Genomic DNA, 12,539 nt, shown 5'->3' with positions numbered 1-12,539 from the left:
TTGATATTTTTACACCAAAATTCAACAATATATATATATATATATATATATATATATATATATATATATATATATATATATAATTTTCCTTCTACATTTAAGCAATTTCAAGTCAACTTGCATGGTCCCATAAACATTTATTCTCAAAATTTAATTTCTTTACATTTTTATTAGTTTCCCCCAAAAAAGAAAATCCCAAACTCTTACATGACAACATATACATATTTTAGAACAAACATTACAATCTTAACCTTATAATTGGATTTTTGTCTCTTATAAAACTTCCACTCCGACAAAAAAGAAAAGAAAATAAAAAAGATAAATGTCATCATCTACAAGTCATGTTCTTAAGTTATTCATATAATATATAAATATATATATATTGGGTGTTAAACACAGATAAGTTATTAATCTAAATAAGAGTGGGATGAATAGATGACTATTTGAGAGGAGGTTCGGTGGCACTTTGTTTGAGTAGAAGATTGTTGGGAGTGCAACCAAAACACCATATTAACTAGATAAGAGGAAGATCAAGAGTATATAAGTGTAATAGCTTAAACCCACCGCTAACAGATATTGTTTGCTTTTGTCCATTACGTATTAGAGTCAACCTCACAATTTAAAGAATGATTCATTCCCCTAGAACATCTTCAAGTGGGGTTTGTTGTTGAAAAAAACTTTACATATTAATTCATTTATATACGCAAGTGTTTGAACTTTATTGAGAGGTTATTAACATTTCATTTAATAGAATAAAGGTAAGCAATACTTATATCGATGAACATTACATATTAATTCACAAAAATTACGTTATCATTAATTTTTAGTATGTATTAATGGTGGATTTGATCTCAATCTATGTCTCTTAAATTAGGAAATGACAAACCATCTTTTTCAAGAACTCATTGATTCATCTCTTACACATTATTGTAGTCTATATCATAAATCATATTCCATTAACCAATTACCCCAAGAAAACTCCAATATTTGAAACATGGCTTCATTAAAGCTAAGTTATATAACCTTTAAGTTTGATATTCACTAAAAAAAACATCCCATTTGGTTTTCAAAAGTTATAATATAGTTTGATAATGATGATACCCAAAACTTTATTAAAGATTAGGAGTGCTTCCTTTCATTTAATGCAATGATTTATAAAAATTAGGCGTATAGTTATTGAAGGATAAAAATTGTAGAATTGATTCATATTATAAATAATTGTCCTCATAAATTATGGTATCTTATGAAATAAATGGAATGTGAAATAAACTCCCTTATATGTGTAAATGTGTATATGTGACAACATTTTCACTCCCATTGATTTTCCTTAAATGGGTTTGTGATAAACATTACATATTATTTTTAGTTTATGATATTTAAATTAAAGAAAAGATATGATTGGAGAAGGAGTAGTTGGAAAAGGTAGGAGGTTGTTTGGGGAGACTTTTTAAGACAATAAATGGGTAGAAATTGGAATGTTAAAAGTTTCCAAAGAATATTCATGAAAATAAAATAAAATAAAACAAAATATTAGTAGAGCGTTGTTTGGTAGCCGTCATTCATTGCACTAAAGCTCTCCTACACCACCTAGGGCACAAGGAAATATAATTAAATTTTAAAATTTGTTCTTGATTTCTCATAATGCGTGTGGAGCAATTACGTCTGTTTCAGCCACCATTAAATGCAAACCCACCCTCTCAATACGCTCTGCAATTACTCCTCTTTCCCACTTTTCTTCCTCTCCACACCCACTTTGTGCTTCTATTTTCCTGGGCATCAACAGTCCACTCCCTCCTCCAACTTCATATCTCAAAATTAACCCAAAAAAAAAAAAAGAAAAAAAATCCCTTTTTCTGGTTTTGTTTCCTGAATTCCCGTTTTGGTGATTTGGGTATTGTTTTTGTGAAAGAAAGGGGAAGAAAGCGAGCTAAAAAATGCCAGCCGGAATGATGATTCCAGCGAGAAACACGGCGCCGATGATCGGAAGGAATGGAAATGTTGGGATTTTTGGGTCTCCGGCGAGTCTTCTTCTTGGTCAGGTCAGTGTTTAACGGTAGGGATTGGGTTTAGGCCTTGAAGTGGAATCTGTTAATGAATATTGGGTTCTGAATTGCAGGGGAATATAATGGAGGGAGGAGGGCAGGTAGAGGGAGTGGAATTTTCAGAGAGCGATTTTGGGAGAATGAGAGAAGGAGAGGAGTTTGAGAGTGCAACAAAATCAAGCAGCGAGAACCAGGAGGTGGGTTCTGGTGATGACCTTGACCATCAACGACCCAAAAAGAAGCGTTACCACCGCCATACTCAGAACCAGATTCAACAAATGGAGGCGTAACCCAATTCTTTCTTCTTTTTTCTTTTTTTTTTTTTTATTTTATTTTAATTTTATAAACTACTACTTCATTTCAATAATTCAATGGCTTATTAATTTATATACAAAATTGTTGAAATTTATGTGGGTTTTGTAAATTAAATTAGGTTCTTCAAGGAATGTCCTCACCCAGATGATAAGCAAAGGAAGGAGCTGAGTAGGGAGTTGGGTTTGGAGCCATTGCAAGTCAAGTTTTGGTTCCAAAACAAGAGAACCCAGATGAAGGTACACAAAATCTTTTTTTTTTTTAAATGGTGTTTTTTCAATTTATATAAATCTTTGTTAAATTGTGTTCAGACCCATCATGAGCGACATGAGAACACCCAGCTCCGAACAGAAAATGAGAAGCTTCGAGCTGATAATATGAGGTACAGAGAAGCCCTTGGTAATGCTACGTGTCCTAATTGTGGAGGCCCCACCGCCATTGGAGAGATGTCCTTTGACGAACATCATCTCAGGCTTGAAAACGTCCGCTTGAGAGAAGAGGTACCTCATCTTTAGGGTTTTTATAGTTCTCTCGGTTGAAGATCGTTGGGAGAGAGTCTTTGTTAAGAATCACGACTCTGATATTGTCCACTTTGAGCATAAGCTCTCATGGTTTTTCTTTGGAGTTTTGGGGATAGTATTTCTCACTTGTAAACCCATGTTCTTCCACTAAATTAACCGTACACGGGCTTCCCCAAAAGGGGGAGGCTTATGATGGAGCTCTCGAATAACCTCTCCTTAATTGAGGCTCGACTCTTTTCTTTGGAGCCCTCGAACAAAGTATACCATTTGTTCTACACTTTAGAGGCTCACAATTCTTTGTTCGATATTTGAGGATTCTATTTCATGGCTAAGTTTAGGGTTATAGCTCTAATACCATGTTAGGAATCACGACTCTCCACAATGATATGATATTGTCCACTTTGAGCACAAGCTGGCTTTGCTTTGGGCTTTTTCAAAAGGCCTCATACATTAATGGAGATCGTATTCCTCACTTATAAGTCCAGATCTTCCACTAAATTAACCAACGTGTGTGGGACTCCCTCCCAATAATCATCAAGAGTATGTATTCCCTAATTTAGGGAATGATAATGAATTTATAAATAAGGAATACATTTTAAAGTAAAGGGAAGAGAGTTTATACTCGGAGTGAACAATATCGTACCATGGTGAAGAGTCGTGATTCCTAAGTTTCTGTTCATTCTTACCATTTTTCTTCTCAAATTTGCTATCACAGATCGATCGCATCTCAGCCATAGCAGCAAAATACGTAGGAAAGCCAGTATCGAGCTACCCGCTTCTTTCCACACCAATGACGTCAAGTCCTCTAGAACTTGGAATTGGAAGCTATGGCGGCCACAATTCAGGCCTCGGAGCTGGTTGTGGGGACATGTATGGGGCGGTGGACCTTTTGAGGACTATAAGCGCGCCATCGGAGGCTGACAAGCCCATAATCATCGAGCTTGCAGTTGCAGCCATGGAGGAGCTGGTTCGAATGGCTCAGATGGGTGAGCCCTTGTGGATGACTGCACTCGATGGCTCCACGGCTGTACTTAATGAAGATGAATACGTTAGAACCTTCCCTAGAGGAATCGGACCTAAGCCCTCTGGGTTTAGCTGTGAAGCTTCTCGTGCCACTGCTGTTGTCATTATGAACCATATTAGCCTGGTTGAGATGCTCATGGATGTGGTAATTAAGCCCTTCATAATCCTTTCTTAATCACTCTAAACATGAAATTAACATGGAAATTAGTGTTACTAAATGATTATGATCAAATCCAGAATCAGTGGTCAACCGTATTCAGTGGGATTGTGTCAAGAGCTATGACATTAGAAGTATTGTCAACCGGCGTTGCCGGAAACTACAACGGAGCATTACAAGTGGTAAATTTACATGCCCAAAATACAAATTAAGTAGTTTCTTATACACATGTTTATATTACGATCATCTTATAATTGATTCAGATGACATCGGAATTGCAAGTGCCTTCGCCACTCGTTCCGACTCGGGAGAGCTATTTCGTTCGGTACTGTAAACAGCACGGCGAGGGAACTTGGGCTGTGGTCGACGTTTCCTTGGACAATTTACGCCCAACTCCGGCGCTTAGATGCAGGAGAAGGCCATCCGGTTGTCTAATCCAAGACATGCCCAATGGCTATTCTAAGGTAATTAATTATGTTTATATCTTCATTATTCTTAATTAATGTCACTTAGGGATGTTAAGTTAATATATTTAGTTGTTTTTTTAATAGGTTACGTGGGTTGAGCATGTTGAGGTGGATGATCGTGGGGTGCACAGCTTGTACAACCAGCTGGTTAGGTCCGGCCACGCGTTCGGTGCTAAGCGTTGGATTGCGACGTTGGATCGTCAGTGTGAAAGGCTGGCCAGTGCTATGGCTACAAGTATTCCTACTGGTGATGCTGGTGGTAATTTCTCGGTTTTAATAGTGAAAATTCTATATTTATAATCATTTTCGAAATCAAATAAATTATCAAAGAAAATAAATATTGTAAAATTGTTATCAGTGATAACCAATCAAGAAGGAAGAAAGAGCATGTTGAAGCTAGCTGAGAGAATGGTGATGAGCTTTTGCGGCGGAGTGAGCGCGTCCACCACACACACATGGACAACTCTGTCGGGAACTGGGGCGGATGATGTTAGAGTTATGACTAGAAAGAGTGTTGACGATCCCGGCAGACCACCCGGCATTGTCCTCAGCGCCGCCACTTCATTTTGGCTTCCTGTTCCTCCCAAAAGAGTGTTTGATTTTCTCAGAGATGAAAATTCTCGAAATGAGGTATGTGTTTTATGTTAGGAACTACGACTCTCCACAATGGTATGATATTGTCCACTCTAAACATAAACTCTGGTAGTTTTGCTTTGGACTTCCCCAAAAGGCCTCATACTAATGGAGATAGTTAACTTCAAGATCAGGGGTTGAATTTTTAGTTGATTTTTCTCATTCGTATTTAGTTTCTATGGACAATGGATTGAATTTTTAGATGAAATTGAGACTTAAAATGACGATATTCATACTCATATTACAGTGGGATATTCTTTCGAACGGTGGAATTGTGCAAGAAATGGCTCACATTGCCAATGGTCGCGACACTGGAAACTGTGTTTCATTGCTACGAGTAAACGTAAGTTCCGCTTATAACTTCAGATTTTAAATTACCTCGATCGCATCTTGTCTCGTTTCCGCACCATGCAAATTTTAATTTTTGTATAACATTTGACAATTGCAATACTATATAAATATTACATGCATTGTGTATATTCAAATAAAATATTTTATTAATTAGCTTTTTTTTTATTTGGTGTAAAATTTAGAGTGCAAATTCAAGCCAAAGCAACATGTTGATATTACAAGAGAGCAGCACAGATCAAACAGCCTCGTTTGTGGTGTATGCGCCGGTGGACATTGTGGCCATCAACGTGGTGCTAAACGGTGGAGATCCCGATTATGTCGCCCTTCTCCCGTCTGGATTTGCCATTCTTCCCGACGGAAGCACCACGTCCGACGGCGGCGCTAATGGCGTGGCGGAACATGGGTCCGGCGGGTCGCTTTTAACAGTTGCATTTCAGATTTTGGTGGACTCGGTTCCGACAGCTAAGCTTTCTCTTGGGTCAGTTGCAACAGTCAACAATCTGATTGCCTGTACCGTTGAGAGGATCAAAGCCTCTTTGTCATGCGAGAATCAGTGAGCCCTCACCCTCACCCTCAACTCGATGGGGTTTGAATGAATTGAATTTGCAGAGAGGGAAGAAGTCAAGAACGCACCTCGAAGAAGAAGAAAAAGAAGCATAGTTTTAATGGTGGGGGTTCGGGTATTGACTTTGTCCATTATCATTATTGTTTGTGTAGCTAAGCTTGTGGGCATTTTAGGGTTCTTATGAGTTGAACTTGTTTATAGCATACTCCTGTGGTGTCTTTCTTTTAATGCTCTTTTCAATGTGTTCATTATAATTAGACAAAGGGTACCCATGCCCTATTGACTATAAAACTATAATATAACCTTACCAACTTCATTTTCATTTCAAATTTTATCTTCACTTTGTTTTATTCAATATCGCCTATATACGAATCTACGGACTTGTAATTTTTGAAAAACTTGTTTTGCTTTAAAATTTTGATTAAGAATTCAAATGCTTCTTTGCCATCAGAGAAATCTACACAAGGTGTTAGCTACTTGCCTCGATTTCAGTATGAATTTTCATCTACAGAAAGATAGTCAAACAAAACGTTTAAACCAAATTCTAAAAGATATGCTACGTGCCTGTATATTTGAAGATGTGTTATGTGACTTCGTACGTAGTTGTAACTCGAAGTTACATTTAATAGAATTTGCCTACAACATCAGATTTCATCTCCTTTTTCAAGAAGATTCGTCCTTGAATCTTTGTCTGGTTGCCAAAAGACTCTCACATGCTTACATTCACGTAGTTTAAGACCCTCTGATTCTCAATGCACTCAATGTGGAGAAGCCAAGTCAATTTGTTATCGAATAAGTAGGAGTACGCTTGAATACACACACAAACAACCTATAGCCTTATGAAAATATTAAAAAATGAACCTAGTAGGCTCACACACTTTTTGGGTCTAGTTAGTAAGGCTAGCACTCGCTAATGAGCTCTATGTCGAACACTATGAAAGGAAAAGACCCGCATAACATTATGATAAGGCCTAGTCAGTAAGACTAGCACTCGCTAACGAGCTCTTTGTCGAACACTACGAAAGGAAAGACCCGCATAACATCATGGTGAGTATATTGTCGTAAACAAAATTGTTATCGAACCCGACTTTCAATTTTGAATGTGGGTTGGACACAAAGTTGGGTGTAGCCCAATAAGATAGGGCAGAGTAGTGGGCTGAAATTTAGAAGTCCAAAAGAAGGTCGTCGGCAGAATTCAAAGTTAGTTTGGTAGGGACTGGAATTGGGTGATGAAAATAATATCTAATCTAAAAACCACAAAGGTCAACGCCCTTGGCCTTAGCATTTATGTCACTTTCTCTCTCCAAAGTCGTCTTTCTGGTTCCTGTTGGAAGAACAGTTAGTTTTAACTTCCCCACTGGCCCACACCACCGATTCAACATCATGGACGACCCTTTTTCCTCCATTATTCACCACCCCACTTTCAAACTCTCATCTCTATCCCTCCTCTCTTCTTTTCATGGAGAAGAACGCCGCCGATGACGGTGTTGATCCCCCGCTGGAAGAATCCTCCGCCGGAGCTCAACAGCAAGAACAGAGTGGTTGGACTGATTACTTGGTGGATTATTCCTCGCCGGAAAATGCTGTATGTTCGAGTACTGGGAGCTGTTCTTGGGATCCCAATTCTGTTGGGAAAGCGCTTTTTGAGGATGATGATGCCTTAGAAGACACGGCTACTTCTCCCATTCACATTACAAAAGTCAGCAGATAATTTAACTTCATCCCATGTAAATCCGAGGTTTGATGACCGCAGCACCATGATCAGTGGCTCCACGGTAATTGCTCTCTTCTTTCTTCTTACCTCTCAGTCAAAATAACTAATTTACCTGGCAGTAATTTTGAAACCCAATTCATGATTTTTTGTAGGCCAGTGGAAGGCCATTAGTTACCACAACTGAGATGTAATATGATCATAATCATTCAACTCTCAAACTCAATATTATTCTCTTTTTATTCACGAGTTAGAAGATGACGAGTCTTTTGCCTTGTTTGGTTGCTTAACTTAAACCCTAACCAAGATTATGTTTGAAGTTATGAAAGCAAACCCAAGCAAACAATCATGGTTTTCTTTGTCATTTTTGCCATTTTTGCCATTTTAGTTTACAGCAAACTTGAAAGTCAAGCCTCAAGAACTTCGGATTATCACATGTGAACTTGGAAGCAAATTTTCAAAGCTCATCATGTGTCTAATAAATGCGACATGATAATTATAATTATAAGAGAAAAAAACATAGTCAAGGAACACCATCTTTGTATTCTGGTTAGAACATCAAGTCCAAGAGTTGGAGAGAAGAACAAAACATTCTTTTCAACGGTGTGAAAACCTCTCTCTAATAGATACATTTTAAAATCTTGAGACTGACGACAATATGTAATGGGTCGAAACATGCAATATCTACAAATGGTGAGATTGGATTTATTCAAACATAGTTGAAAAGATAGTTTGGACCCAAAAAAATGGTACTAAGAAAAGAAGAAAGAAGAAAAAAAAAAAAAAAGGCACAAAAGTAACGTTTTCACATGGAAGTTTAAAGCTTGTTGATTGATGAATGGATTGCATTTATTCTTCTTTTCACTCAATAATTTCTTAGTAGGGAAAGAGACTTTAGGTCAATTTTTCTTGTTGCCTTTCTTCTATTCACTAAATTGGTAACGATAACGAAAGGTTTTTTTGGAACGTGTTTGTGATTGGACAAATTAGAGACGGACAAAGTTCATATAGACCACTCAAATACTTTTTTTATTATCGAATCTTAAATTATTCAAGTCTCATTTAATAAGCATTTAATTTTTCAAAATTAAGCATACATGTAATTAACTAAAAGGGTATTATATATATATATATATATATATATATATATATATATATATATATATATATATAGAGAGAGAGAGAGAGAGAGAGAGAGAGAGAGAGAGTATTATGGATATTGAGTTGTATCTGAAGGACTCATGAATGAACAATGCTCTACACATATAATATCTGGATCATGTTACAAACAAATCAGAAAAAACAGGTCTAAACTTGGTGCTGAGATGAGAACGCAGGGAACATGTAATTAACTAAAAGGGTACAGTAATACATAACTTGGTCTGCATAACAAAGCATAGCAAACGTACATTTCTCCAGAGTTGTAGCAAGCACTCCTACGTTCTACAAATAGTTAAACTGTGTCCACTACTATCACTTACAGCTGCTGTAAACAGTAATAGAATTCAATCTTGATGCTCTTTAAAAACCGTGAATCTTGATATTTTCCTTCTTCACAATGCCAGCCTATCAATGCCGAAAACAGAGAATAGTGTATATCAAAAATGATAACCGAGTAAATATTAGTGGCCACGAAGTATAAACAGTCTACCATTACCTGTACAAGGAAGGTAGACACATTCTTTCTTTGGTCTCCCTGAAGTTGTATAACCTGCAGGGTAACCATTACAAATGATGTTATTGGTTGGCATGGTATGCCTGTCGTGTTGTATGTTAAGTACCAATAGCACCCCTCTAAATTCTACTTCATGTTTTACCAATCCACAACCCATAAACATCCCCGCCAGCAGCTTTTGTAACAGTCCACGCTAATAGATATTGTCCGCTTTGACCCGTTACGTATCGTTGTAAGCCTCACGGTTTTAAAACGCGTCAGCTAGGGAGAAATTTCCACATTCTTATAAGTAATGTTTCGTTCCCCTCTCCAGCTGATGTCGGATCTCACAATCCACCCCTTGGGGGCTAGCATCCTTGCTGGTACACTGCCTGGTGTCTGACTTTGATACCATTTGTAACAGCCTAAGCTCACCGCTAACAAATATTGTCCGACCAATCACCGTCAGCCTCACGAAACACATCTGCTAAGGAGAGGTTTTCACACCCTTATAAGGAATGTTTCGTTCTCCTCTCCAACTGATGTGTGATCTCACACCTTTCAGTGGCAGGAGGGAAGCTAGTGAGGGAGAGTACAAATCATGTAGGGTGGGAGAACATACCTGGCCTAGCTCAGGATCTTGCACAACTGTGCCATTACAGCAAAATTCCTTCTTCAGGTCCTTAAGAATCTTGTTATAACTAAATTCCTTCTTCAATCCTTGGACAGTAGTCAGACTTTTTCTCCCGTTACGTTGCTGTATGCGCACATGAACATACTCTTTTCCCCCGGCTCCCGAGTCCTCAGCATTTGCATCAGCAAATGGGTCTAACCGTCCAACAAAATTAATTATCTTTAAAATGAACATAAAGGCTTCTTATGCTGTACAACACAATAAAAAGTAAAACCAAGAACAGGGGCTTGTGAAGCTACCAAAAGCAGATGGAATCTGCACGTTGAATTCAGACATGAAACTTTGCTGTCCGGAGTAGAACACAGGTAACCAGCAAATAAATTATGGGCTCTCAATTAAGCTACTCAAAACTGCAAAACATAACAGATCCAGATATGAAACCCCACAGTGTTCAAAATAAGAAGTATAATCCACCCCTCATCCATGCCCCAAGTCCTGCTTTCAGTCTTTGATCCACTTGATCCCCACAGCCCACATCCACTTCTTAAACAAAGATTCAAGTACATTAAAACGTAGATTATGAATAAAAAAATCAAAGTTGAGGGTCTTTTACAGCACTATTTGTTTCTTTTCTCCAAATCAAGGACCAAACAAATTGAAGAAAATTAAACGATCTATAAGGAAACAAACAATTAAAGGAAAAACAATCATTAATCAGCAAATCTTCCCAAATGAGATAACCAACCAATCATGTCCTCGTAGCCTAAAGCATATCTAAACCCTTTATTTCTTAAAATTAAATGGAAATTATGTTGACTAGCCAAGAACACCGAAAAAACACACAATCCATAAGCAGCTCACTCCGAGAATGAAAATAATGCGAATAAATTAAACAAAAGACAGAAAACATGAAAACACTTACATCGCAGAAAACAAACGGATGCTGCGCTTCGATACAAGAACAGAAAAGACAACGCAGGCACAAAGAGAAACCCTAACAAAAAGGATGAAGAAGAACTTAGTGAAAGAAGGGAACAAAAAGAACGAAATTATGGATGAATGAGAAGGAAAGAGAGAGCGATAAACAAGGATTTACCAGGAGAAAAATGTGTGAATTGGGAGAGGAAGAGACTGTGAAAATAAGGCCAACCAGTCAAAATGAAGTTGTTATACGCGGTAGAGGGAAATTAGAAGCCACGCAAACCTCCAAGTATAAAAGTCGGTTTCGGATTTTCTTCTATTTATTTTTTGACGGTGGAGATGAGAGATTCTAGTTCATCTGACGGCTTATGGATGTCTCACCAAAACGACGTCACTCGTCTTCTTTTAATCTTACCTGGATTATTGCGTGGAACGGAGTTTAAGACCATCCGTTCCCGTGAAGAGAGGGATAATTGTGTACTCTAACTCACACTTTAACGCTTCCATTTAAGGGGCCCACCGAATCCCATTAGACCAAATAGTCAACGCCAGAACATTGTTGGTCTTTATGGAGTGTGTTCGTTGTCGGCATGGCATCGAGTTCCGTCACAGACGGCCCAGTTTTCGATCAATTGTATTACTTTTCTTAATAACAAAAAAATTCGGCAAATGAATGGAAGAGATTGAATATAGATTAATCTTATATTTTCTTTTTATACATCTCCTATAAAAATTCATAAAACATTAAAAGAATTCATATATTAATTACAGCATCTAAAAACGACTTAATATCACATCTATCGATAGGCCTATAAAATTAAGATATTAAAATTGGTTGCATTCTAAAACAAAGTTAGTCTATGCATTTATATTATCCCATCACGTCTTCTCTTTAACAAATCAACCTACCTTTCAACCAAAAGATTATATTATATAAAAATTTAAGTTGTAATCATTCTTTTGTATATATCACAAAAAACACGCTACTGCTAGCATCATTTGATTTGGTAATCGTTCTATTCAAGTTTCTTATGTCTTATTTTCAATTTTGTGAGAAACGGGTAACTATTACTATTTTTTATTTTTCATTCTTAAAGAACATTCCCAAAATTCAATTGTGATATAACAACAAAATAATTTTTTTATTATTATTATTATCTCTATTTACAATTTTTTCCAATCAACCTTGGCCTGTAAATTGGATAATGAATATTTAAAAGTAAAGATAACATAAAAAATTTAATATTTAACACTCCATTTATTTATTTATTTTGTTGACGAACCCATTCAAGAACATAACAAATCCTCCAACTAAAGTACGATTGGCGACGGCCTAGCTCTGGTCTGGAAAAAGACTCCAAGAAAGCCAAAAGTACCGCAACGCCAACAGTGGAGAACCCACATTCCTTAAGGATATCTAAAGGGATGCTCCCTCATATCTCTTTGAGAGGGACTCTTTCACACAAAAAAAAAAAAAAAAAAAAAAAAAAAAAAAAAAAAAAAAAAAAAAAAAAAAAAAAAAAAAAAAAAAAAAAAAAAAAAAAAAAA

General features: G+C 36.9%; 2 protein-coding genes across 3 annotated transcripts; one reads left to right on the top strand and one right to left on the bottom strand.

Moving 5' to 3' along the window:
• The first annotated feature begins 1,659 nt into the window (after nt 1–1,659).
• Nucleotides 1,660–6,382, top strand: LOC111468127 (homeobox-leucine zipper protein HDG2-like). The gene is made up of 11 exons (XM_023113222.1): nt 1,660–2,039; nt 2,117–2,328; nt 2,476–2,593; nt 2,666–2,854; nt 3,591–4,043; nt 4,136–4,237; nt 4,319–4,519; nt 4,607–4,781; nt 4,881–5,152; nt 5,403–5,498; nt 5,689–6,382. Exons 1-11 carry the CDS (start codon nt 1,935–1,937, stop codon nt 6,061–6,063), a joined length of 2,298 nt encoding a protein of 765 aa, XP_022968990.1. The 5' UTR covers nt 1,660–1,934; the 3' UTR covers nt 6,064–6,382.
• A 2,628-nt stretch (nt 6,383–9,010) lies between these two features.
• Nucleotides 9,011–11,264, bottom strand: LOC111468349 (protein translation factor SUI1 homolog 2-like). Of its 2 annotated transcripts, XM_023113533.1 has the most exons (6): nt 11,167–11,264; nt 10,993–11,064; nt 10,370–10,480; nt 10,059–10,264; nt 9,440–9,493; nt 9,011–9,348 (listed from the first exon to the last, which is right to left on the bottom strand). In XM_023113533.1, the coding sequence occupies exons 3-6, from the start codon at nt 10,404–10,406 to the stop codon at nt 9,304–9,306; spliced, it is 342 nt and encodes a 113-aa protein (XP_022969301.1). In that variant the 5' UTR covers nt 10,407–10,480; nt 10,993–11,064; nt 11,167–11,264; the 3' UTR covers nt 9,011–9,303. The 2 variants fall into 2 exon arrangements, with proteins under 2 accessions (XP_022969301.1, XP_022969302.1); XM_023113534.1 differs by lacking the exon at nt 10,993–11,064 and having other exon boundaries at nt 11,167–11,251.
• Nucleotides 11,265–12,539: the final 1,275 nt, after the last annotated feature.

The sequence above is a fragment of the Cucurbita maxima genome, unplaced genomic scaffold (genome assembly GCF_002738345.1).
Source record: "Cucurbita maxima cultivar Rimu unplaced genomic scaffold, Cmax_1.0 Cma_Scf00036, whole genome shotgun sequence".
Classification (NCBI taxonomy): Eukaryota; Viridiplantae; Streptophyta; class Magnoliopsida; order Cucurbitales; family Cucurbitaceae; genus Cucurbita; species Cucurbita maxima.
This window is presented reverse-complemented; position numbering and strand designations above follow the sequence as displayed.